This window comes from Mesoplodon bidens, assembly GCF_964165515.1.
Source record: "Mesoplodon bidens genome assembly, chromosome: 2".
Taxonomy (NCBI): Eukaryota; Metazoa; Chordata; class Mammalia; order Artiodactyla; family Ziphiidae; genus Mesoplodon; species Mesoplodon bidens.
In genome coordinates, this window is record NC_138177.1 from 149,480,709 (window position 1) to 149,505,394 (window position 24,686).

Here is a 24,686-nt window from a genome sequence, read left to right on the forward strand (position 1 = left end):
AAAAACTGTTAGTGATTAAAAGTTATTTATTTTCGTTCTTTTTTTTTTTTTTTTTGTGGTACACAGGCCTCTCACTGCCGCGGCCTCTCCCGTTGCGGAGCACAGGCTCCGGACGCACAGGCCCAGTGGCCATGGCTCACGGGCCCAAGCCGCTCCGCAGCATGTGGGATCCTCCCGGACCGGGGCACGAACCCGCGTCCCCTGCATTGGCAGGCGGGCTCTCAACCACTGCACCACCAGGGAAGCCCTATTTTCGTTCTTTTTAAATCAAAAGAAGATATTTGACTGTATTCAGGAAGTATATTAATTTGAAGGAAACTCTTCACAAGTTTATTTTTCCTAGTCTTTACAGCCTAAAATGTTTCAGAATGTGAATTTATGGTCATTTTAATTTCTGTTATCATGACTATAATCGTGTAAATGATTACAAGCTGCAAATTGCATAACATCTCTGAGCCTATTCTTCATCTGTGAAATTATTATCTCTTTGGTCCTTTATCAGTTGATTCTCGGTAAAATGCTCTCTTGTGAACTAAACTGTAAGCCCCATAGGCACAAATGTTAAAGTTTCTTCATTTAATATGATTCAGTTTATCACTTTGCTGTACACCTGAAACTATCACAACATTGTTAATCAACTATACTCCAATGTAAAAAACCAAAAAACATGATTCAGTTTAGCAACTGAGGCACCAGATAGTTTCATATGGAGGTGATATTTGAGCAAAGCCATGAAGAACATAGGATTTCCTTATTTGGGAAAGAGACATTTTATTTATATTTTCCTCAAGTATAAAACTGGTCCTTGGTACTTTCTGTTTAGTCCAAGGTTGGGTCCAGCCCACGCTCTGGATTCCCCAGCACTGATGCTGGAAAAGAAATGTTAAGTAAACAATTTCAGTCTTTTCCATTTCCTCTTGTGCCACCATTTAGTTTAGAAGGCAGGAGAATAAGAACTCTTAAGCCATGAGCACTCCTGTATTTTTTTTTTGGGCTGCGTTGGGTCTTTGTTGCTGTGCGTGTGCTTTCTCTAGTTGCGGCAAGTGGGGGCTACTCTTCGTTGCAGTGTGTGGGCTTCTTATAGCGGTGGCTCCTCTTGTTGAAGAACATGGGCTCTAGGTATACAGGCTTCACTAGTTGCAGCACTCGGGCTCAGTAGTTGTGGCACATGGGCTTAGTTGCTCCACAGCACGTGGGATCTTCCTGGACCAGGGATCAAACCCATGTTCCCTGCACTGGCCGGTGGATTCTTAACCACTGCACCACCAGGGAAGTCCCCACTCCTGGATTTTTAACAATTTCTTGCTAATCTTGAAGTTCTCAGAGCTCTTGTTGCACATTTAAGCATGACAAGCTGTAGCAAGGACTGCCTGCAAAGAACTCAGTTATTAGGGGCCTATGAGGCCATTTCTGCACACTTTTTGAATCTTTCTCCACTCCTAAATGGTACTTGGAGCATGTTGAAGGCAAGGAAAACATGGCACACTTACAGGATAACATTCTGGTAGGGGCTTACCTCATAGCAGGCATTTATAGAAGGTCATTTTTTTCCTGGAAGCCGAGACATCAGAGCCATTGTGGTATGTAGTGGAGAAGGGGCTGCAGTACAATTTTATTCTAAAATTTCTAAACAGTGTAGAGGCCAGGTAGGAAAGGTGCCTCAGCCACAGAACAGGAAGTTGAAATTTTTTCAAATCTTTTTCTCAGGGCAAAGCTAGCTTTGTGATTTGGGGGTGGGTTGGAGGGATGCAGTGCTTGCAAAACTAAACAGGAACTCCTTGAAAGTATATGGTGCATTCAGGGCTCACTCAGTGTTAAAGCACTTGAGGTTTTTTTTCCCCCTGTGTATGAAGTTGATAGGGCCACAAGGGGAGCAGCTGCCTGATTGACTGACTGTTTCTTCAAAAAGCCAGGTCTCTACTAGACCCACCATCCCTGACTGCTTTGTACCAAAAGACATGCTGTAAGGAGGAAGGAAATACGGGCATTTGACCTTTACAGCCTACGGGAGCCACTAGTGAAGCAAGCACATGTTGCTTCCCTATGTGCCTGCCTACTCCCTCTCCCACCAGTCCATCCACTATCTTAATCATTTCAAGACTTACAACTGATAAAAAGAGACTGTTTTAAAGTCTTTTGGGCATTTTGATAAGCAGGATGATTTCACAATATATGTGTTTTCTTTTTATATTTTAAGAAAATGTGAATGAAGGATCATCACAAAGCTGATATTCAGGAAAACTTTGTCTATAAAGTAGTTGTTTTTCCCATGAGTTCTAAGCAATTTTTGTGGTTGTTTCTGTCACTTTTTTTGTTAAAAGCCCACCATGTTCCAGGCACTAAGCTAGCCATTTTATGTTTTTTTCCTTATTTTACAGTTTAGGGTGTTAAGAGTCGGAGGATGTGAGAGAGCCAAATTTCTTTTTTAAAGTAAAGCCACCCAAGTGAAATAATATCAATAGATCAAGGCAATGATCATCAATGACTACTAAAACTATTAGGTGAAAAGTTGACAAGGAACTTTATAATGGATGGAGCAGGCTAACAACACCTGAACCCAGTGCTGAATTCTAACAGCACAGGAAGAAAGATTATCGGGCATGATGTGTCTCCTGATGTGATGTAATAGAAAGTATGCAACACAACCTGTGAAGTAATTTTACCAAAACCCTGAATCTGGTCAAGTCTCTCTAGAGCTAACTATTATTTTTCAGTAAATAATTGAAGGGGAAGAGGAAGGAGAAGGAACTTGTAGCTTAAGAGACATTATCAACCAAATGTAATATCTGGACCTTGTTTGTATTCTGATTTGAACAAACCTTTCCTGTTTTTTGCTCTGTTTTGCTTTTGAAGTCAGTTGTGGAAATCTGAATACTGGATATTTGATATTAAGGAATTATTAATTTTCAGTTCTTGTGGGACTTCCCTGGCGGTCCAGTGGTTAAGACTGTGCTTTCAATGCAGGGGGAGCAGGTTTTTGATCCCTGGTTGGGGAACTAGGATCCCACATGCCACACGGGGTGGCACACACACACAAAAAAATTAAGTTCTTGTCTTTTAGAAATGTATACCGAGGTATTTACTGATGAAAGGATATTTATGGGATTTACTTCAATATAATAAATTGAGGAGGACAGGGAAGGAGCTGGGAGAGGGTAAAGGTTAAACAAGTTTATCTTTGTATTGATAATTGTTGAAGCTGAGTGATGGATGTAGAGGACTCATTATACAGCGGTCTCTCTACTTCTTTGTTTGAAAATGTCCAAATAAAAGAGTTAAAAGGTAAAAAGAGCACACAGTGGGTATTCAATAAATACATGCTGATTCAATAGAAATTTTTAAAAATTAGGCTTCTACATCTTTGCTTAAATCAGCAGATTATTGATGGCAGTTAGGTTTGCAATGGGAAAGAAATACTACATTGAACCTCTATGTAGCTTTATTCTCAGGAGTAATTAATCTTGAAAAAAGTGTTACTAGATTATAATAAGAGAAAAAGGAACTCCCAGCAAGGAAACTTCCACGGAGCCAACAAGAACCTTCTGCTTTTCAAGTGGGCTTAGGCCTGGAGCATGAGCTATACCAGTGTTAATACAGCTGATGGAGCCCAAAGATTTATCCAACTCAAATGAACATGTTCCCAAGAGCTTCGTGGACCTTAATCAAAGCCTCTAGGGAGCCATGTCTAACTAGCTTTTGAAAAATAATTTGCAGAAGGTTTCTCAGTTGTTTTAACATTGACCTGCTGTGGAGACAGATGGAATCTAAATTGATATTCAACATTTTGTCTCTAATTCCAGATTAACCTAGAAGTTCAAACCATTACCAATGCTATAAAAACTGAAATTGTAGAATTTCAGTAAACATAGAAGTTATTTTCTAATAATGTTTCTAGTTTTATAGTTGTTTTACAGTTTATATAAATGTGGTATTGATTGCCATACAACACAGTATTATACAGAGGCAGTATAATGTAATAGTTAAGAGTATGGGCTTTTGAGCCAGACTGCCTGGCTGTGAATCTTGGCTTTGCCACTTAGTAGCAGAATGACCTTGAGCAAGTTACTTAACCTCTCTGTGCTTGTTTCCTCATACATAAAATGGGAATAATAATAGTAACCAGTCAGGGTTTTCCAGAGAAACAGAATCAGTAGGAGATAACTGTATATACATATATAGTATACGTTTCCAGGCCATCAGGCTGGAAATTCTTGGTCAGGATCTGATGCTACAGTCTTAAGGCAAAATTTCTTCTTTCACAGAGAAACCTCAGTTTTGCCTATAAGGCCTTTCAGCTGATTGAACAAGACCCACCCACATTATTAAGGATAATTTCCTTTAGTTAAAGTCAGCTGATTGTAGATGTTAATCACATCTACAAAACACCTCCACAGCAACACCCAGATTAATTAGTATTTGATTGAATAACTGGGTTCTGTAGCCTAGTCAAATTGACACATAAAGCTTACCATTATACCTATCAAATTCATAAAAATTGTGAAAATGTAATGAGTTAATGCATGTAAAGTACTTAGAACAGAGCCGAACACATAGGAGGCACTCATAAAGGTTAGCTATTATTATATACTCTTTAAATCCCCAAAGTACTCTGGTTCTAGAAAAGATAATAAGATTTAGTGATAGTTACTATGAAATCATAATATATCTGTGCTAGATAGAACCTTGGAGGTCTTCTAGGCCAGCCTCTCATCCTAAAAATATGGAGGCCGAGGTCCAATCTGTTTTTTGTTTGTTGTTTTTCCATAAATTTATTTATTTATTTATTTATTTTTGGCTGTGTTGGGTCTTGTTTCTGTGCGAAGGCTTTCTCTAGTTGCGGCGAGTGGGGACCACTCTTCATCGCGGTGCGCGGGCCTCTCACTGTCGCGGCCTCTCTTGTTGTGGAGGACAGGCTCCAGACGCGCAGGCTCAGTAGTTGTGGCTCACGGGCCCAGTTGCTCCGCGGCATGTGGGATCTTCCCAGACCAGGGCTCGAACCCGTGTCCCCTGCATTGGCAGGCAGATTCTCAACCACTGTGCCACCAGTGAAGCTCCAATCTGTTTTCATAGTGCAGCCATAGTGATTTTGCTTTTTCACAGTAATGAGCAGTATACAGAGAAAGCCCTGCCCTCATGCGGCTTACATCTTAATAAGATACCCATAGTTTCTGTCCCAACTCTAACCAATATTCTTATTCATTTTCATGCAGGAAGGGAATGAGAGAATTGGGTTCAGAGACTGTGCTACAGGCCAAGTGCCCCCAAACAAGTAGAAATGTTTATACTCAACTTTTAGATTCAGAGGCTTGGAACCTAAGGTTTTCCCACATTGGCATCATTACCTTATTTGAAATTTTAAAGTAGTCCTTCTAGGGACTTCCCTGGTGGTGCAGTGGTTAGGAATCCGCCTGCCAATGCAGGGGACATGGATCCTAGCCCTGGTCTGGGAAGATCCCACATGCCACGGAGCAACTAAGTCCATGCGCCACAACTACTGAACCTGCACTCTAGAGCCCGCGAGCCACAACTACTGAGCCCACGTGCCACAACTACTGAAGCCCGTGTGCCTAGAGCCTGTGCTCCACAACAAGAGAAGCCACTGCAATGAGAAGCCCACGCACCACAACGAAGAATAGCCCCCAGCTCACCGCAACTAGAGAAAGCCCGTGCGCAGCAACAGAAGACCCAACACAGCCAAAAATTTATTTATTTATTTATTTATTTATTTATTTATTTATTTATTTATTTATTTATTTAAAATAAAAATAAAAAAACAAAGTAGTCCTTCCATGTGGTCTCTTTTCATCAGTCATTTCTCAAGAATATACTAAATACTCCTGAGGGCCTGAGGGAAATAAAAAATGTACTTTCTTAGCACCTGATTTTCAAACACTGTGAAACTTGGCCACTGGGGAAGTTGTCTCATTCCCTTGACATGAAGACCCATTAACAAAAACTGCATAAAAGCATGAATAATAAATCTGTAGGACATTTACAGTTTGACAAAGCACTTTTTTTTAATTTTATTTATTTATTTATTTATTTTATATATATATATATATATATATATATATATATATATATATATATTTTATTAGTTTCTGCTTTATAACAAAGTGAATCAGTCATACATATACATCTGTTCCCACATCCCTTCCCTCATCCATCTCCCTCCCTCCCACCCTCCCCATCCCACCCCTCCAGGCGGTCACAAAGCACCGAGCTGATCTCCCTGTGCTCTGCGGCTGCTTCCCACTATCTATCTACCTTACGTTTGGTACTGTATATATGTATGTCCATGCCTCTCTTTCGCTTTGTCACAGCTTACCCTTCCCCCTCCCCATATCCTCAAGTCCATTCTCAAGTAGGTCTGTGTCTTTATTCCCGTTTTACCCCTAGGTTCTTCATGACATTTTTTTTTAAATTCCATATATATGTGTTAGCATACGGTATTTGTCTTTCTCTTTCTGACTTACTTCACTCTGTGTGACACACTCTAGGTCTATCCACCTCATTACAAATAGCTCAGTTTTGTTTCTTTTTATGGCTGAGTAATATTCCATTGTATATATGTGCCACATCTTCTTTATCCATTCATCCGATGATGGACACTTAGGTTGTTTCCATCTCTGGGCTATTGTGAACAGAGCTGCAATGAACATTTTGGTACATGTCTCTTTTTGAATTATGGTTTTCTCAGGGTATATGCCTAGTAGTGGGATTGCTGGGTCATATGGTAGTTCTATTTTTAGTTTTTTAAGGAACCTCCATACTGTTCTCCATAGTGGCTGTACCAATTCACATTCCCACCAGCAGTGCAAGAGGGTTCCCTTTTCTCCACACCCTCTCCAGCATTTATTGTTTCTAGATTTCTTGATGATGGCCATTCTGACTGGTGTGAGATGATATCTCATTGTAGTTTTGATTTGCATTTCTCTAATGATTAATGATGTTGAGCATTCTTTCATGTGTTTGTTGGCAGTCTGTATATCTTCTTTGGAGAAATGCCTATTTAAGTCTTCTGCCCATTTTTGGATTGGGTTGTTTGTTTTTTTGCTATTGAGCTGCATGAGCTGTTTATAAATTTTGGAGATTAATCCTTTGTCAGTTGCTTCATTTGCAAATATTTTCTCCCATTCTGAGGGTTGTCTTTTGGTCTTGTTTATGGTTTCCTTTGCTGTGCAAAAGCTTTGAAGTTTCATTAGGTCCCATTTGTTTATCTTTGTTTTTATTTCCATTTCTCTAAGAGCTGGGTCAAAAAGGATCTTGCTGTGATTTATGTCATAGAGTGCTCTGCCTATGTTTTCCTCTAAGAGTTTGATAGTTTCTGGCCTTACATTTAGGTCTTTAATCCATTTTGAGCTTATTTTTGTGTATGGTGTTAGGGAATGATCTAATCTCATACTTTTACATGTCCCTGTCCAGTTTTCCCAGCACCACTTATTGAAGAGGCTGTCCTTTCTCCACTGTACATTCCTGCCTCCTTTATCAAAGATAAGTTGACCATATGTGCGTGGGTTTATCTCTGGGCTTTCTATCCTGTTCCATTGATCTATCTTTCTGTTTTTATGCCAGTACCACACTGTCTTGATTACTGTAGCTTTGTAGTATAGTCTGAAGTCAGGGAGCCTGATTCCTCCAGCTCCGTTTTTCGTTCTCAAGCTTGCTTTGGCTATTCGGGGTCTTTTGTTTCTCCAAACAAATTGTGAAATTTTTTGTTCTAGTTCTGTGAAAAATGCCAGTGGTAGTTTGATAGGGATAGCATTGAATCTGTAGATTGCTTTGGGTAGTAGAGTCATTTTCACAATATTGATTCTTCCAATCCAGGAGCATGGTATATCTCTCCATCTATTTGTATCATCTTTAATTTCTTTCATCAGTGTCTTATAATTTTCTGCATACAGGTCTTTTGTCTCCTTAGGTAGGTTTATTCCTAGATATTTTATTCTTTTTGTTGCAATGGTAAATGGGAGTGTTTTCTTGATTTCATTTTCAGATTTTTCATCATTAGTGTACAGGAATGCCAGAGATTTCTGTGCATTAATTTTGTATCCTGCTACTTTACCAAATTCATTGATAAGCTCTAGTAGTTTTCTGGTAGCATCTTTAGGACTCTCTATGTATAGTATCATGTCATCTGCAAACAGTGACAGCTTTACTTCTTCTTTTCCATTTTGGATTCCTTTTATTTCCTTTTCTTCTCTGATTGCTGTGGCTAAAACTTCCAAAACTAGGTTGAATAAGAGTGGTGAGAGTGGGCAGCCTTGTCTTGTTCCTGATCTTAGTGGAAATGGTTTCAGTTTTTCACCATTGAGGACAATGTTGGCTGTGGGTTTGTCATATATGGCCTTTATTATGTTGAGGAAAGTTCCCTCTATGCCTACTTTCTGCAGGGTTTTTATCATAAATGGGTGTTGAATTTTGTCGAAAGCTTTCTCTGCATCTATTGAGATGATCATATGGTTTTTCTCCTTCAACTTGTTAATATGGTGTATCACATTGATTGATTTGCGTATATTGAAGAATCCTTGCATTCCTGGAATAAACCCCACTTGATCATGGTGTATGATCCTTTTAATGTGCTGTTGGATTCTGTTTGCTAGTATTTTGTTGAGGATTTTTGCATCTATGTTCATCAGTGATATTGGCCTGTAGTTTTCTTTCTTTGTGACATCCTTGTCTGGTTTTGGTATCAAGGTGATGGTGGCCTCGTAGAATGAGTTTGGGAGTGTTCCTTCCTATGATATTGTTTGGAAGAGTTTGAGAAGGATGGGTGTTAGCTCTTCTCTAAATGTTTGATAGAATTCGCCTGTGAAGCCATCTGGTCCTGGGCTTTTGTTTGTTGGAAGATTTTTAATCACAGTTTCAATTTCAGTGCTTGTGATTGGTCTATTCATATTTTCTATTTCTTCCTGATTCAGTCTTGGCAGGTTGTGCATTTCTAAGAATTTGTCCATTTCTTCCAGGTTGTCCATTTTATTGGCATAGAGTTGCTTGTAGTAATCTCTCATGATCTTTTGTATTTCTGCAGTGTCAGTTGTTACTTCTCCTTTTTCATTTCTAATTCTATTGATTTGAGTCTTCTCCCTTTTTTTCTTGATGAGTCTGGCTAATGTTTTATCAATTTTGTTTATCTTCTCAAAGAACCAGCTTTTAGTTTTATTGATCTTTGCTATCGTTTCCTTCATTTCTTTTTCATTTATTTCTGATCTGATCTTTATGATTTCTTTCCTTCTGCTAACTTTGGGGTTTTTTTGTTCTTCTTTCTCTAATTGCTTTAGGTGCAGGGTCAGGTTGTTTACTCGAGATGTTTCCTGTTTCTTAAGGTGGGATTGTATTGCTATAAACTTCCCCCTTAGAACTGCTTTTGCTGCGTCCCATAGGTTTTGGGTCGTCGTGTCTCCATTGTCATTTGTTTCTAGGTATTTTTAAATTTCCTCTTTGATTTCTTCAGTGATCACTTCGTTATTGAGTAGTGTATTGTTTAGCCTCCATGTGTTTGTATTTTTTACAGATCTTTTCCTGTAATTGATGTCTAGTCTCATAGCATTGTGGTCGGAAAAGATACTTGATACAATTTCAATTTTCTTAAATTTACCAAGGCTTGATTTGTGACCCAAGGTATGATCTATCCTGGAGAATGTTCCATGTGCACTTGAGAAGAATGTGTATTCTGTTGTTTTTGGATGGAATGTCCTATAAATATCAACTAAGTCCATCTTGTTTAATGTATCATTTAAAGCTTGTGTTTCCTTATTTATTTTCATTTTGGATGATCTGTCCATTGGTGAAAGTGGGGTGTTAAAGTCCCCTACTATGATTGTGTTACTGTCGATTTCCCCTTTTATGGCTGTTAGTATTTGCCTTATGTATTGAGGTGCTCCTATGTTGGGTGCATAAATATTTACAATTGTTATATCTTCTTCTTGGATCGATCCCTTTATCGTTATGTAGTGTCCTTCTTTGTCTCTTCTAATAGTCTTTATTTTAAAGTCTATTTTGTCTGATATAAGAATTGCTACTCCAGCTTTCTTTTGATTTCCATTTGCATGGAATATCTTTTTCCATCCCCTTACTTTCAATCTGTATGTGTCTCTAGGTCTGAAGTGGGTCTCTTGTAGACAGCATATATATGGGTCTTGTTTTTGTATCCATTCAGCCACTCTGTCTTTTGGTGGGAGCATTTAGTCCATTTACATTTAAAGTAATTATTAATATGTATGTTCCTATTCCCATTTCCTTAATTGCTTTGGGTTCGTTATTGTAGGTATATTCCTTCTGTTGTGTTTCTTGCCTAGAGAAGTTCCTTTAGCATTTGTTGTAAAGCTGGTTTGGTGGTGCTGAACTCTCTCAGCTTTTGCTTGTCTGTAAACGTTTTAATTTCTCCATCAAATCTGAATGAGATCCTTGCTGGGTAGAGTAATCTTGGTTGCAGGTTTCTCTCCTTCATCACTTTAATTATGTCCTGCCACTCCCTTCTGGCTTGTAGAGTTTCTGCTGAGAGATCAGCTGTTAACCTGATGGGGATTCCCTTGTGTGTTATTTGTTGTTTTTGCCTTGCTGCTTTTAATATGATTTCTTTGTGTTTAATTTTTGACAGTTTGATTAATATGTGTCTTGGTGTATTTCTCCTTGGATTTATTCTGTATGGGACTCTCTGTGCCTCCTGGACTTGATTAACTATTTCCTTTCCCATATTAGGGAAGTTTTCAACTATAATCTCTTCAAATATTTTCTCAGTCCCTTTCTTTTTCTCTTCTTCTTCTGGAACCCCTATAATTCGAATGTTGGTGCGTTTAATGTTGTCCCAGAGGTCTCTGAGACTGTCCTCTGTTCTTTTCATTCTTTTTTCTTTATTTTGCTCTGCAGCAGTTATTTCCACTATTTTATCTTCCACCTCACTTATCCGTTCTTCTGCCTCAGTTATTCTGCTATTGATCCCATCTAGAGTATTTTTCACTTCATTTATTGTGTTTTTAATCGATGCTTGATTTATCTTTAGTTCTTCTAGGTCCTTGTTAACTGTTTCTTGCATTTTGTCTATTCTATTTCCAAGATTTTGGATCTGGGAAATAGAATCTTGGATCATCTTTACTATCATTATTCTGAATTCTTTTTCAGGTAGACTGCCTATTACCTCTTCATTTGTTAGGTCTGGTGGGTTTTTATCTTGCTCCTTCACCTGCTGTGTGTTTTTCTGTCTTCTCATTTTGCTTATGTTACTGTGTTTGGGGTCTCCTTTTTGCAGGCTGCAGGTTCGTAGTTCCCGTTGTTTTTGGTGTCTGTCCCCAGTGGCTAAGGTTGTTTCAGTAGGTTGTGTAGGCTTCCTGGTTGGGGGGACTAATGCCTGTGTTCTGGTGGTTGAGGCTCGATCTTGTCTTTCTGGTTGACAGGTCCACGTCTGGTGGTGTGTTTTGGGGTGCCTGTGGCCTTATTATGTTTTTAGGCAGCCTCTCTGCTAATGGGTGGGGTTGTGTTCCTGCCTTGCTAGTTGCTTGGCATAGGGTGACCAGCACTGTAGCTTGCTGGTCGTTGACTGAAGCTGGGTGCTGGTGTTGAGATGGAGATCTCTGAGAGATTTTTGCTGCTTGATATTATGTGGAGCTGGGAGGTCTCTTGTGGACCCGTGTCCTGAAGTTGGCTCTCCCACTTCAGAGGCACAAGCACTGACTCCTGGCTGCAGCACCAAGAGCCTTTCATCCACCCGGCTCAGAATAACAGGGAGAAAAAGTAGAAAGAAAGAATTAGTAGAAGAAAGAAAGAGAGTGGGAAAGAAAGGAAGAAGGGAAGAAAGGAAGGAAGGAAGAAAGAAAGAAAGAAAGGAGGGAGGGAGGGAGGAAGGATGGAAAGAAAGAAAGAAAGGAGGGAGGGAGGGAGGAATGAAAGCAAAAGGAAGAGTGAATGGAAGAAGGGGGGGAGGGAGGGAGGAAGGAAGGAAAGAAAGAAAGACAGGAGGGAGGGAGGGAGGAAGGAAAGAAAAAGAAAGTGGAAAGAAGAAGGGTGGTAGGGAGGGAGGGAGGAAAGAAAAAGAAAGAAGGAAAGGAGGAGCGGAGGGAGGGAGGGAGGAAGGGAAGGTAGGAAAAAAAAGAAAGAGCAGGTAAAGTAAAATAGAATAAAGTATGAAATATAGTAGCGTTATTAAAATTAAAAAGTAATTATTGAAAAAAAAAACGGACAGATAGAACCCTGGGACATATGGTGGAAGCAAAGCTATACAGAGAGAATCTTACACAGAAGATTACACATACACATTCACAAAAAGAGAGCAGGGGGAAAAATCAAAAATCTTGCTCTCCAAGTCCACCTCCTCAATTTGGGATAATTCGTTGTAAAAAGAGGAAAAGGGGGGAAAGTCTTAAATCTTGTCCTCAAAGTCCACTTCCTCAATTTGGGATGATTCGCTGTCCATTTATGCACTCCTCAGACGCAGGGCACATCAAATGTACCGTGGAGCTTTAATCCGCTGCCTCCGAGGGTGCACAGAGAGATTTCCCTGTCTCTGCTCTCACAGCTCCCGAGTCTCAGCCTTGGACCTGGCCCCGCCTCTGCGCGTAGGTCGCCGGAGGGCGTCCGTTCTTCGCTCAGACAGGACAGGTTTAAAGGAGCCGCTGATTCGGGGGCTCTGGCTCACTCAGGCAGAGGGGAGGGAGGGGCGCGCAGTGTGGGGCGGGCCTGCGGCGGCAGAGGCCAGCGTGACATTGCAGCAGCCCGAGGCGCTCCGTGCACTTTCCCGGGAAAGCCTTCCCCGGGCCCCGGGACCCCGGCAGTGGCGGGGTGCACAGGCCCCCCGGAAGGCGGGGCGGACAGTGACCCGCGCTCGCACACAGGCCCCGCGGCGGCGGCGGCGGCGGCAGCAGCAGCCCCAGCGTCCCACGCCCGTCTCCGAGGTCAGCGCCTTTAGCCGCGGCTCGCGCCTGTCTCCGGCGCTTCCCCAAGCAGCCCTCTTAATGCCCTCTCCTCGCGCACCAGGAAACAAAAGGGAAAAAAGTCTCTTGCCTCTTCGGCAGCTCCAGACCCTTTCCCCGGACTCCCTCCGGGCTAGCCGTGGTGCACTAACCCCTTCAGGCTCTCTTCCTGCCGCCAGCCCCAGTCATCTCCCTGCGCTGCGACTGAAAGCCGATACCCGAGCCTCAGCTCCCAGCCCCGCCCGCCCCGGCGGCCAAGCAGACAAGCCTCTCGGGCTGGTGTGTGCCTGAGGGCACCGATCCTCTGTGCGGGAATCTCTCCGCTTTGCCCTCCACACCCCTGTTGCTGTGCTCTCCTCCGCTACTCCGAAGCTTTCCCCCTCCGCCACCTGCAGTCTCCGCCCGCGAAGGGGCTTGTAGTGTGTGGAAACCTTTCCTCCTTCACGGCTCCCTCCCACTGGTGCAGGTCCCGTCCCTATCCTATTGTCTCTGTTTATTCTTTTTTTCTTTTGCCCTACCCAGGTATGTGGGGAGTTTCTTGCCTTTTGGGGGGTCTGAGGTCTTCTGTCAGCGTTCAGTAGGTGTTCTGTAGGAGTTGTTCCACGTGTAGATGAATTTCTGATGTATCTGTGGGGAGGAAGGTGATCTCCGCGTCTTACTCTTCCGCCATCTTCCTCCGGGATAGATATTTTTAAAAAAAGAAGCAATACCTGGGTTTCATTGACCTTTGACAGAGCCTACTGTGTACATAGGAGATACTCAGCACATAGTTTCTGAATTTATGAATTTAAATGCAAAATGAAAACCTTCAGGTTTCTTACTACAGAATCTCTAAACATGTCTTTTTTGTTTCCTTAGGCTTCCATCTCAGTGGCACAGTAACTGAGCCGGCCACTACTTCTGAACCAGCAGTGACTTATAAAGTTGCCATCAGTTTTGATCGATGCAAAATCACTTCAGTGGCTTGTGGCTGTGGGAACAAAGACATATTCTACTGTGCCCATGTGGTAGCGCTCTCACTCTACAGGATCCGTAAACCAGACCAAGTCAAACTGCGTCTTCCTATCTCAGAAACCCTTTTCCAGATGAATAGGGACCAGCTACAAAAGTTTATTCAGTATTTAATCACGGCACACCACACTGAAGTTCTTCCTACTGCACAGAAGCTGGCAGATGAGATTCTATCCTCCAACTCCGAAATCAACCAAGTAAACGGTAATTGTACATTTTTGTTGCTAAAAATATATTTTGTTGCTTTATTGCATGATTAGAGATTGGGATACATTTGCCATTGTAATCACTCAACCTTAATCAGTTCATTCTTTCCAAACTATTAACTCTGTTTCTTAAAGCAATCCAATTGTCCACCTCATAAAGGTTTGGCAAAAAAGGACAGAGAATGTTAGAGTTACATATTGATCTAGTTTATGGACTTCATTTGTCCATACAATCCCTGCCCCAGGAGCCTGGGATATTCAGGAGTGAGAGAAAGCATAAAATAATTAGTGCCATTCAGTGAACTGAAATGGATATGAGAATTCCTTAACATTTCAGGAACCTGCATAGCATCAGGGTTATTCCAAAGAGCATCTGCTAGCATTGTGTTTATGAGCTATATAATGGGAGGGTTTATGGATGGAGAAAGATATTATGTTCACTTACTCATTCAACAAGTATATGTTGAGTACCTACACTGTGCAAGTGGTAGCACTGATTGTTGAGAGCATAAAACAGACATGGTTCCCGCCTTCAAATAGCTTATAATCTAGTAGAAAAGACAGCTAAGTCTGAAATAAATGCTTGCCTTTATTATGAAGCCAGGTTGTAGTTATTTAATCACAGGAAACCGTTGAAGAATTTTGAGAAGAGGAGCTATATGAGCCAATTTTTCATTTTGTTGGTTAGGTCCTACTATGTGCCAGGCATCATGCAAGAGACTTTATACATGTTTATATATGTTAATTCACTTAGTTTTCAAAACTACCCTGTGAGGTAGGTATTATAACCATTTCCATTTTACAAATAAGGAAATTATTTATAACCTAGTTTCACCTGATTTCAGAACTCAGGTTTTTAATGCTTCTCTATACTACCTCTCTATTTTTAGAAGAAACTTTGGTATTAGTGTGAACAAGGCAGTGAGGCCAGATGAATGTCCTGTATAATACTATAGTATGTGCCAAAGGGCCTGCTTTTCCCAGTTGCCCAATAGAGCTAATCAAGTCCTACACATAGCCTCACCACTCCTCAGAAATAAGGACAGTCAGACAGGCTTCCAGGAACTCTTGCTAACTAGCCGAAATAATCTTCTGTTGTTTTATCCTCAAAGTTGTAGTGTTTACATGGTAACTGAGCTCTATTTGAGAGACACTGTTAAAGAGTAACTTTATATATATATATATATATATATATATATATATATATATATATATATATATATATATAAAGATATAAAGATATATATATCTATATATCTATATATATCTTCTTATCGCACATAGAGAGACTGTTCTATTTCTCTGGCCTCCTTAAGTCTAGAGTTCTTAGGGACCTGAGTTCAGCTCCAGGTCTGTAACACCACAGCTGGGTTATGGCCTACTTTCATGCATCATTCCCACTAGCTCTTTCTCAGAATTTTTGCCTATATCCAAGCTCTCTTGCATTTTTCTTTAACTAACCATCTTGGTTGAGTACCTGTATTGCACCTGCCTTGTTCATCACCACTGTCACCAAAGCAACCCTCTTTCCCCTTTACCACTGTGCTGAAGCAATCTTTATTCCTCATTATACCTCCCGTCTCAGCATCTTATTATATGTCTGAAATTAGTCTAAGTTGCCACAGTGAACTTGAGATGTTATTCTCAACCTTCCCCAGGAACTACTACTTCTGTACCTGTGTTTATTCGAGACTAATATTAGCTTTGTACCCCAGGTTCCCTAGTATTCCACAAGGTCTTTCTTAATATATTTCTAATAACCAGTGCTGATATAGGCAATGATACTGAAAATGGTGAGGGCGAGGAGTGGAGATATCTTAGAGGCAACATGGACTGGATTCAACATCCATGTGTGTAGGATGGGTGGGGAGTGAAGAAGAGGAAGATGAGAAAAAACTCAGTTCCAGAATGTCCAGCTACGATGGCTGGATTTGACAATAATGTTGCCATTCACTTAGGGAACGTAAGGGGAGGAATAAATTTAGGAGGAAGAGGAATTCAGTTTACCGTTGGCATTCACTTAGGGAACGTAAGGGGAGGGATAAATTTAGGAGGAAGACTAATTCAGTTTAAGTTTGAGGTGCTTGTAGAACACTTAGGTGAAGATTTCTGAAACAAAATTGGGTACTGGTCTGGAACTGAGGACAAAAGTCAGAATTTTGGAGTTTTTAGCATAGAGATGATCTTTGAAGTCCTGTTTCTGTTCCCTGCTAAATCTATAAACACCTAGAACATCTTCCGTCTCCTCTCTCTCAAGCCCTACTCTTCACCAAAACAGACTTTAAAAAACAGGAATAAAATTTCTAAAACTGCTAGCTACCTGCTTTTTTTTTTTAATTTATTTAATTTTGGCTGCGTTGGGTCTTCGTTGCTGCATGTGGGCTTTCTCTAGTTGTGGTGAGCAGGGGCTACTCTTTGTTGTGGTGAGTGGGCTTCTCATTGCGGTGGCTTCTCTTGTTGTAGAGCAGGGCTCTAGGCGCGTGGGCTTCAGTAGGTGTGGCACACGGGCTCAGTAGTTGTGGCTCATGGGCTCTAGAGTGCAGTCTCAGTAGTTGTGGCGCACGGGCTTAGTCGCTCCATGGCATGTGGGATCTTCCCAGACCAGGGCTCGAACTCATGTTCCCTGCATTGGCAGGCGGATTCTTAACCACTGTGCCACCAGGGAAGCCCTAGCTACCTGCTTTTAATCCCAGGAATGGATCCAGGTATTGCTCTGCTCCTCATGTCCCTGAAAACTTTTATTAGTCCCCATAAGTGGTTTTAGCTAGACTTTGCCTTGTCCCCTTTGGATTGGTGATTCAATTTGGACTATCTTTCCACCTCTTCATCTAGCACTGCTCCATGCTCTGTTTGTGATTTTCTCTGGTAACTCCATACCCCGAGATTCTCTGGCATATAGCATCCAGGCCAGGGCTTCAGTTGCTGTTTATCCATACAGAGTTTGGATACCAAGAGAAAATTATGATAACTTGAGGAGTTAGGTCAGGAACCATGTCTTACAAATTTCTGAGTCTCCATCACCAAGCATGGTACCTGGAAAATAATAAGGATTTGTTGAATGAATACAACAAATCCTTATTATTTGTTGTATTCATGCATATACAGGTGATGAAACAGGGGCCAGTGTAGGAATTAGCAAAGTAGAATGAGAAATGAGGAGAAGCTAGCAAGTAACTATAAAATTGAGTTTTAAGTATAAAATTGAGTTTTAAGAAGTAAATGGTCAACAATGTTGAATATTGTGGAAGATACAGACCAAAACTAACAAACATAGAACAGCAATTTGGGAGAAATAGAGACTATGCAGAGAGAAGAAAACCTTGAAGAATTATTATTAATATCATCATAGGAATAGAAGAAGATATTGTAACCATGAAATAAAAACTGGATACTATAAAAAGAAATTCACAGAACAGAAAGAACTAATGAATATTACAAATATAATGGCAAAAAAGTTATAAAACTAAGTGATGGAAAATAAAGGTAAGGAAAGTTCCTATAGAGTAGAGCAGAAAGACAAAGAGATTTTTTTAAAAAAGAAGATGAAGAGATGAAAAATAGGATGAAAAAAGGCTGTTAAAAATTAAGAGAATGAGCCCTGGAATTCCGATGTTTGAAAAATAGGGATTCCAGAAATAGAAAACAGAGGTAAGGAATTCATCAATAAAATCATTAAAGAATGTTTTCTAGAACAAAAACGTGTGAGTTTCCAAAGTGAAAGGATTCCACTAAATGCCCAGCAATGGGAAAAGAAGAATCTTTTGAATAAATAAGGCTGGATCAATTGGAAATTCATTCTGGGAAAAAAAAAACTTGATTCCTACCTCATGCGATACAGAAAAATTAATTGCCAATGAATTGCAGACATAAATGTGAAAAGTAAAACAATAAAGCATATAGGAGATAATATGAAAAAATATTGTCATGTTCTTGAGGTAAAAAAAATTTAAGTAGGAGAAGATTGATAAATTGAACTACATTAAAATTTTTAAACTTCCGTTTATCAAAAGGCACCATTAAGAGACTAAAAAGGCACACAAATAGTGGGAGAAGATATTTACAATACATACAGCTGACAAAGGGCTTGTATCCTAAATACCTTAAGAACCGCTACAAATAGTAAAATGGACAGAGACACAAAAAGGCACTTGGCAAAAAGGATATCCAAGTGGCTAATAAACATATTAAAAGGCACTTTAACTAATTAGTAATTAGGGAAATGCAAATTAAAACCACAGTGAGATTCCACTACATAGCCACCAGAATGGCTAAATTTTTTAAACTATCAGTATTAAGTATTGGTGAGGATATTGAGCAACTGGAAATAATATATTGCAGGTAGGAGTGTAAATTGTTAGTCACTTTGGGAAACTGTTGGGTATCATCTAACTCAAGTTGAATCTATGTGTACCCTACGACCCAGAAATTCTTCTCCTAGATGTCTACCCAATGGAAATGAATAGCATAATTTGTGAGAGCCTGCAATAGAAACAATCCAAATGTCCATCAGTAGTAGAATGGCTTAATAAATTAATATATTCATGTAACGGAATACTATATATCAATGAAAATAAGTTGTTTTGCTAAACATAATAATATGAGTGAATCTTACGAACATGATGTTGAGTGAAATAAGCCAGACACAAAAGAATAAATGTTATATGATTCCATTTATGTAAAGTTCAAAAACAAGTCCCTAGTGTTAGAAGTCAGGTTAGTGGTTAATATGGGAGAAGAGGAAGGGAGATGGTGTTTGCAAAGGGGCTTCTAGGCTGCTGGTAGTATTCTATTTTCTTGATTTCAGTGATGGTTATTATAATCACTATGTGATAATTCATCAAGCTTTACAATTAAGATTTGTGCACTTTTCATAATTCATATTTCAATTAAAAATTTTAAATTTAATTTAAAAAGCTGTGTGTGTGTATGCATGCATATTTGTATACACATATGTGTATGTACAGAACAAAAAGATGGGAAGAAAATACACCATGATATTAACAAGGGAACTTATGGCTGGAGGCACTATGAGTGGATTTTTATTTTCTTTATTCTTTAGTATATTTTCTATGATAAGCATGTATTGTTTTTATAATTTAAAAAAGGATGTTTAAGAATGAAAGAAAAATTGATTCCACAGAATTAACAGTTCCCTCAGGACAGGTCTCAACGTTACAGTCTTAATGCTAACTTGGAGCCTCAACCCACATGATAGTTTGTTTAATAATTATTTATAAAAACATCCTTTTATTTTATCTTCACTTGTTACCGTTTGTCTTATAATCCTGTGGAAATTTTCATACGAAAATGTCAAAGTATCATTTATACTGACCAAGTCCACTTTACCACTACTGAGGGTAATTAGTTTCATACTCATCTCTTTTTATAAAAAGACTAAAATGTTCTAACCAGTGAACACATATAGGGATATTTTTATCTTTTGTTTTTAACCAAAGGATCATTTTTTTTTTTAAGATTTTGCCTGGGAGTTAGTGAGAGAGCTGGAGAAGCTGGTTGTGAACTCCAGGCCTGGTTTATCTAGTTAAAATTATCTTTGCTCTTATTCGTTCATTCCTAAATGCTGTACCCTTCTCTGCTATCTGACCTTTAATGTTGCTATTTCTTAAAAATTAATCTTAAATTTTCTCCTCTTATTCTATATGATCTCTGCAGGCAATCTCAGCTACCTCCTTTACCTTAATGTCATCTATGTATTATGACTCACAGATTTACTTCTCCTATATCCAACTGACTATTCTATATCAAAGACATCCCCAAATCAATATATCCAAACATGAATTTATCTTCTTCCTCAAATTTGCACAATAAATAGCACCACCATCTAGCCACTGGATCATGATAGAACACTTTTTTTCTCATAATCCACGTGCATTCCAGTGCAAGACCTGTTAGTTTTACCTCTCAAGTATCTTTCATCATTTTCCACTTCTCTCTGTTGATACTGTCATCACCCTAAATAAAACCACTATAATCTCCCACCTAAATTGCTACTACAGCCTTCTAACTGATCTTTCCATATCCACTGTTGCTCCCTTCTATTCCATTCTCCACACAGCCATCCAAAGTAACTTTTCTATAACTACAGGTTTTGTCATATCACTTCCTGTTTAAAATCCTTCAATGGCCTCCTGTTGCACTTAGGGTAAAATCCAAATTTCATACGGCCTACAAAACCATGCATGATCTGGCTTTTGCCTTCATTTTCACATGATACTCCCTCTCCTTGGAATACTCTTCCTATCCTCTCCCCCTTGTTATAGATGTACTTAATTACCACAATGATTTCTGGCTTCATGCTTTTTTGAGCAAAAAATACACACAGTATTTCCTCCACTCTCTACCAGGCTAACTCTTATTCATTCCTCAATTATTCACTTAAATGTCACTTTCTCGGGGAAAACTTATTTGACCTTTCTTTACACACAGATATGTACCTGGGTGATTATTTGCTTGACATCCCTTTCCCCAACTAGTCTATCAGCTCCACAAGGACAGGGACTATATCTGCTTATTTAACACTGTCTATCCGGTGTTTGGCATAGGCCCCTGGCACATAGGAGGCTCTCAATAAATACTGAATAAACGGAAATGTCTTAGAAAATCCTTCTCGGGCCTTTTGGGTTTTTACCGGCCATGCCTCAAGGCCTGCAGGATCTTAGTTCCCAGACCAGGGATCCAACAGAGGCCCTCAGCAGTGAGAGCCCGAGTCTTTACCACTGGACCGCCAGGGAACTCCCATGACTTTGATTTCTTCAACAGCCACACCAACTCCATATAGACTGTTACCTGGATGTCTCAAATACTGACTTACTCCCTTTTTTTTTCTGCAAGCACCCATTTTGGCAGCTTAGTTTCTTGTCTCCTGGGTTCCTTATAGACCAGAAAACATTTACACAGTTTACCTTCCTTTCTTTGCTATCAGATAAACCCTTCTGAAGTTTTCGGTGAAATTTTACTGTTAATAACTCTCTAGGCTTTGCCTTATCCTAGCCTAATGTAAGGTACCTAATGCCGTGCCTGGCACATAGTAGGGGCCTAATCACTGCTTGCTGTTATTATAATTTTGAGCTCTCGTTTTCAAAATCCCCTCCTGGTATTCCAGCAGTAATTGCGCTATCCCAGAAGTTTTCCATCGTGTGCACACTAGGTATTAATAAACTGTGCCTGATTTCTTCCACAGCTGCTGCTACTACCACCAGCTGGGCCCCAAAGATTCACCAGTTTGCTCCATACCCCTTCAAATCCTTAGAGGGGGTGTCACTCCACACCTCCAATCTGTTGACTAAGGCCAGCTCCCCTGGGAGACTGAGTCCTGCTCCTGATTTTTCTTTTTCTAATTGAACCACCCAAGGGTAAGAATTGGTATTCAAACCATCTCTACCCCTTGCTTTCGGAGCATCATTGCTATTCTTTCCTCATCAGCAAGGTACTCAGAGGCCCAGTCCTTGGTTTATACCTAGTTTATCTTATTTTATCTCAGTTCCATCTCTTAGAGCTCGTGAAAACTAGAATCAGAAGTGAGACTCTGTAATCTGCGTTTTTAACAATAAACCCCAAGTGATTAACATTTGAGAATCACTGTACTGGTGAGAACCCTTGTTATTCTCACTGTGCGGAAAATGCATTATTCTGACTTACCCTATATTCTGTGTGGTAGAATAAACCAAGAAAGGATTTGGCTATTTTCAGACACACCATCCAGCTTACATTCAGGGCCTGAAACCAGGTGGTAGATCACAGCAATATGAGACTAGAGGCCAAAGTATAGCTTTGTAGTGAAGAACAAGACTTTGAAGAGAGACCAACATATAGATTCTAACTCATATACTTTCCATCTGTTATATTACTTATGTGTATAAGCTTTAGTTGTTTTTGCTTTAAAATTAGGATAATAATACCACCTCATAGAGTTGTTAGGAGAGTTCATTGGAATATACTCAACAGATATTCATTGAGCATCTTCTGTGTGACAGGCACTGTTCACATGTTGCAAATATACCGGGAAATAAAACAATTTATGCCCTCAAGGAGCATACATTCTACTGGGGATGTGTATAAAAAGTGCTTAGACTCTGGCGTGGAGGAAGCATTCAATACATGGCTGTTATTAACAAATATTTAAGGATAAGGAGTGTATTTGTTTTTCTTTGCCACTTTCAGTTTACAGAAGAAGTATAGGATATATTATTTGCCCACCTGGAGCTTAAATCAAGGTGGTCAATAGAACAAACGTTTCTTCATTCTATAAATATTAACTGAGTGCTGTAATGATCCAGGCACTGTGAGGTATAAAAATGAATCTGTACACTAGTCTTTAAAAACTTCAATTTAGTTGGGAATATATGAGAAGTGCACAATTCCAACGTAAAAAAAAATGCAACAGGTCTTCCGAATACCCAAAGCGATCTTTTTTTTTTTAAACAAATATATATCTTTAACATCTTTATTGGAGTATAATTGCTTAACAGTGGTATGTTAGTTTCTGCTTTATAACAAAGTGAATCAGTTATACATATACCTATGTCCCCATATCTCTTCCCTCTTGCGTCTCCCTCCCTCCCACCCTCCCTATCCCACCCCTCTAGGTGGTCACAAAGCACCAAGCTGATCTCCCTGTGCTATGCGGCTGCTTCCCACTAGCTAGCTATTTTATGTTTGGTAGTGTATATATGTCCGTGCCACTCTCTCACATTGTCACAGCTTACCCTTCCCCCTCCCCATATCCTCAAGTCCATTCTCTAGTAGGTCTGCGTCTTTATTCCCGTCTTGCCTCGAGGTTCTCATGACCTTTTTTTTTTTTTTAGATTCCATATATATGTGTTAGCATACGGTATTTGTTTTTCTCTTTCTGACTTACTTCACTCTGTATGACAGACTCTAGGTCCAACCACCTCACTACAAATAACTCAGTTTCGTTTCTTTTTATGGCTGAGTAATATTCCATTGTATATATGTGCCACACCTTCTTTATCCATTCATCTGTCGATGGACACTTAGGTTGCTTCCATGTCTTGGCTATTGTAAATAGAGCTGCAGTGAACATTGTGGTACATGACTCTTTTTGAATTATGGTTTTCTCAGGGTATATGCCCGGTAGTGGGATTGCTGGGTCATATGGTAATTCTATTTTTAGATTTTTAAGGAGCCTCCATACTGTTCTCCATAGTGGCTGTATCAATTTACATTCCTACCAACAGTGCAAGAGGGTTCCCTTTTCTCCACACCCTCTCCAGCATTTAATGTCGTGTAGATTTTTTGATAATGGCCATTCTGACTGGTGTGAGATGATATCTCATTGTAGTTTTGATTTGCATTTCTCTAATGATTAATGATGTTGAGCATTCTTTCATGTGTTTGTTGGCAATCTGTATGTCTTCTTTAGAGAAATGTCTGTTTAGGTCTTCTGCCCATTTTTGGATTGGGTTTTTTCTTTTTTTAATATTGAGCTTCATGAGCTGTTTGTATATTTTGGAGATTAATCCTTTGCCCATTGATTCATTTGCAAATATTTTCTCCCATTCTGAGGGTTATCTTTTTGTCTTGTTTATGTTTTCCTTTGCTGTGCAAAAGCTTTTAAGTTTCATTAGGTCCCATTTGTTTATTTTTGGTTTTATTTCCATTTCTCTAGGAGGTGGGTCAAAAAGGATCTTGCTTTGATTTATGTCAGAGAGTGTTCTGCCTATGTTTTCCTCTAAGAGTTTGATTGTGTCCAGCCTTCCATTTAGGTCTTTAATCCATTTTGAGTTTATTTTTGTGTATGGGGTTAGGGAATGTTCTAATTTCATTCTTTTACATGTAGCTGTCCAGTTTTCCCAGCACCACTTACTGAAGAGACTGTCTTTTCTCCACTGTATATTCTTGCCTCGTTATCAAAGATAAGGTGACTATATGTGCGTGGGTTTATCTCTGGGCTTTCTATGCTGTTCCATCGATCTATATTTCTGTTTTTGTGCCAGTACCATACTGTCTTGATTACTGTAGCTTTGTAGTATAGTCTGAAGTCAGGGAGCCTGATTCCTCCAGCTCCGTTTTTCTTTCTCAAGATTGTTTTGGCTATTCGGGGTCTTTTGTGTTTCCATATAAACTGTGAAATTTTTCATTCTAGTTCTGTGAAAAATGCCAGTGGTAGTTTGATAGGGCTTGCATTGAATCTGTAGATTGCTTTGGGTAGTAGAGTTATTTTCACAATGTTGGCTCTTCCAATCCAAGAACACGGTGTATCTCTCCATCTATTTGTATCATCTTTAATTTCTTTCATCAGTGTCTTATAATTTTCTGCATACAGGTCTTTTGTCTCCTTAGGTAGGTTTATTCCTAGATATTTTATTCTTTTTGTTGCAGTGGTAAATGGGAGTGTTTTCTTAAATTCACTTTCAGATTTTTCATCATTAGTGTATAGGAATGCCAGAGATTTCTGTGCATTAATTTTGTATCCTGCTACTTTACCAAATTCATTGATTAGGGTAGAGAAATCTTGATTGTAGGTTTTTCTCCTTCATCACTTTAATATGTCTTGCCACTCCCTTCTGGCTTGCAGAGTTTC

The 24,686-nt window shown here is 39.6% G+C and overlaps 1 protein-coding gene across 2 annotated transcripts in view; it reads left to right on the top strand.

The window, feature by feature from the left end:
* Positions 1-24,686, top strand: part of ZSWIM5 (zinc finger SWIM-type containing 5) — a 259,729-nt gene that overhangs the window by 176,806 nt on the left and 58,237 nt on the right. For both annotated transcript variants that reach the window (XM_081225797.1, XM_081225798.1), the window contains one exon: positions 13,764-14,120. In XM_081225797.1, coding sequence (XP_081081923.1) covers positions 13,764-14,120 — 357 coding nt within the window. The remainder of the gene's footprint in view (positions 1-13,763; positions 14,121-24,686) is intronic.